The sequence below is a fragment of the Rhincodon typus genome, unplaced genomic scaffold (assembly GCF_021869965.1).
Source record: "Rhincodon typus isolate 14 unplaced genomic scaffold, sRhiTyp1.1 hic_rhity00000051, whole genome shotgun sequence".
Classification (NCBI taxonomy): Eukaryota; Metazoa; Chordata; class Chondrichthyes; order Orectolobiformes; family Rhincodontidae; genus Rhincodon; species Rhincodon typus.
This window is the reverse complement of record NW_025965689.1, coordinates 2,361,383-2,363,595: the sequence shown is the minus strand read 5'-3', so window position 1 is coordinate 2,363,595 and position 2,213 is coordinate 2,361,383. Positions and strand designations below refer to the sequence as shown.

The 2,213-nt window shown below is 55.9% G+C and overlaps 1 protein-coding gene across 1 annotated transcript in view; it reads left to right on the top strand.

Annotated features, from left to right (window-relative positions):
* lig1 (ligase I, DNA, ATP-dependent) overlaps positions 1 to 2,213 on the top strand; it is a 17,674-nt gene that overhangs the window by 7,152 nt on the left and 8,309 nt on the right. Inside the window, exons 12-14 of the mRNA XM_048621003.1 lie at positions 899 to 990; positions 1,238 to 1,334; positions 1,902 to 1,987. Coding sequence (XP_048476960.1) covers positions 899 to 990; positions 1,238 to 1,334; positions 1,902 to 1,987 — 275 coding nt within the window. The remainder of the gene's footprint in view (positions 1 to 898; positions 991 to 1,237; positions 1,335 to 1,901; positions 1,988 to 2,213) is intronic.

Sequence of the window (2,213 nt, the reverse complement as noted above, 5' to 3'; positions counted from 1 at the left end):
ACCGTGTTCCCTCTCTCTCTCACCGTGTTCCCTCTCTCTCTCACCGTATTCCCTCTCTCTCTAACCGTGTTCCCTCTGTCCCTCTAAGTGTGTTCCCTCTGTCCCTCTAAGTGTGTTCCCTCTCTCTCTGACCGTGTTCCCTCTCTCTCTAACCGTGTTCCCTCTCTCTCTCTCACCGTGTTCCCTCTCTCTCTAACTGTGTTCTCTCTCTGTCTCTTTCTAACTGTGTTCCCTCTCTCTCTAACAGTGTTCCCTCTCTCTAACCGTGTTCCCTCTCTCTCTCTAACCGTGTTCCCTCCCTCTCTCTAACTGTGTTCCCTCCCTCTCTCTGTGTTCCCTCTCTCTCTCTCACCGTGTTCCCTCTCTCTCTCTAACCGTGTTCCCTCCCTCTCTAACAGTGTTCCCTCTCTCTAACCGTGTTCTCTCTCGCTCTCACTGTGTTCCCTCTCTCTCTCTCACCGTGTTCCCTCTCTCTCTAACCGTACTCCCTCTCTGTCTCTCTCTAACTGTGTTCCCTCTCTCTCTAACAGTGTTCCCTCTCTCTCACCGTGTTCTCTCTCTCTCTCACCATGTTCCCTCTCTCTCTCTAACCGTGTTCCCTCTCTCTCTCTAACCGTGTTCCCTCCCTCTATCTCTCTAACTGTGTTCCCTCTATCTCTCTAACTGTGTTCCCTCTGTCTCTCTAACTGTGTTCCCTCTGTCTCTCTAAGCGTGTTCCCTCTCTCTCTGACTGTGTTCCCTCTTTCTCTAACCGTGTTCCCCCTCTCTCTCTCTCTCTCTAGCCGTGTTCCCTCTCTCTCTCTAACTGTGTTCCCTCTCTCTCTGACCATGTTCCCCCTCTCTCTCTAACTGTGTTCTCTCTCTCTCTCTCTGACCGTGTTCCCTCTCTCTGGCTCAGGTCTCTTGGTGGGAAGTTGCGAATTGGACTCGCAGAGCAGTCTGTGCTTGCTGCTATTGCCCAGGCTGTCAGCCTGACTCCTCCTCAGTCTGGTAAGCTTAGTTTTCGCCACCCCCACCGTGTCCCAGGGTGGGGAGGCAGGGCGGGAGCTGGGGCAGTGGTCGGGGTGTGTGTAACAGCGAGGCAGTGTACCTGTTTGTGGGAGTGAGGGAGCAGCGGCAGACTCAGTGGAATTAACCAATCTCTCCCGACCCTACATCCTCCGCCCCTTCCTCTCCCAACCACCCCCCCACAACCCCCCCGCTCCCCTTCTTCCATGCCCTGCCCTTCCCTCCCCAGATAACCCGGATCTCCTGGATGCTGGGAAGGGGATGACAGCAGAGAATCGCAAATCCTGGATTGAGGAGAAGACCCTCCTGCTTAAGCAAGCGTACTGGTGAGTACTGAGTCAGGATGCCTTCTGTCCCACTCTCCCTCACTCTCTCCTTTCCCCTCCCCTCCCTAATTTCTCCTGAACAAAAACAAAGTTGCTGGAAAAGCTCAGCAGGTCTGGCAGCATCCGTGAAGGAGAAAACAGAGTTAATGTTTCGGATCCAGTGACCCTTCCTCAGAACAGACCCTTCCTCTAATTTCTCCTGAACCTCCTCCCCCTCGATCCCCCCTACCCCTCCTCTCCCTGCCCCCTGCTAGTAGAGTTGTATTTGACATGGGGAGCCTGTCGACACGCGTCAGGGGTGGGGTGCTGGGTCAGGGGGGGAGGGTGGTGTGTCGGATCCCAACAATGATCGCGCGCGCTCTCTCTCTCTCGCTCGCTTGCTCTCCCTCGTTTTCTCAGTCTCTCACTCGCGCTCTCTCTCTCTCGCTCGTTCCCTCCTTCCCTCTCTCCTCCCTCTCTGTCTCTCTCTCTTTCTCCCCATCCCCTTCTCTTCCTCCCTCCCTCCCTCGCTCTCTCTCTTTCCCCCTCCTGCATTCACCCTCACTTCTCCTCCTGTTTGCTCCGCAGTGAGTTACCCAACTACGATCTGATCGTCCCCGTCCTGCTGAAGGAAGGGATTGACGAGCTCCCACAGCACTGCCGCCTCACGCCAGGTACCCGGGGCTTTGCAAGGGGTGGGGGGTGGGTTTCGGGGCTAATGCAGGGTAAGTAGGGCTCAGTGACTGGGTCAGGGGTCAGCGACTCCGTGGGGTCACGGATACTTGTGGGGGGCGGTCAGAGTGTCTCAGGGGGCAGTAGACAGTGTGTGAGTCTACAGTGATCCCAGTGCATGGGGTTTAATTCCCAGTGTGTGGGTCTACAGTGATCCCAGTGCACAGG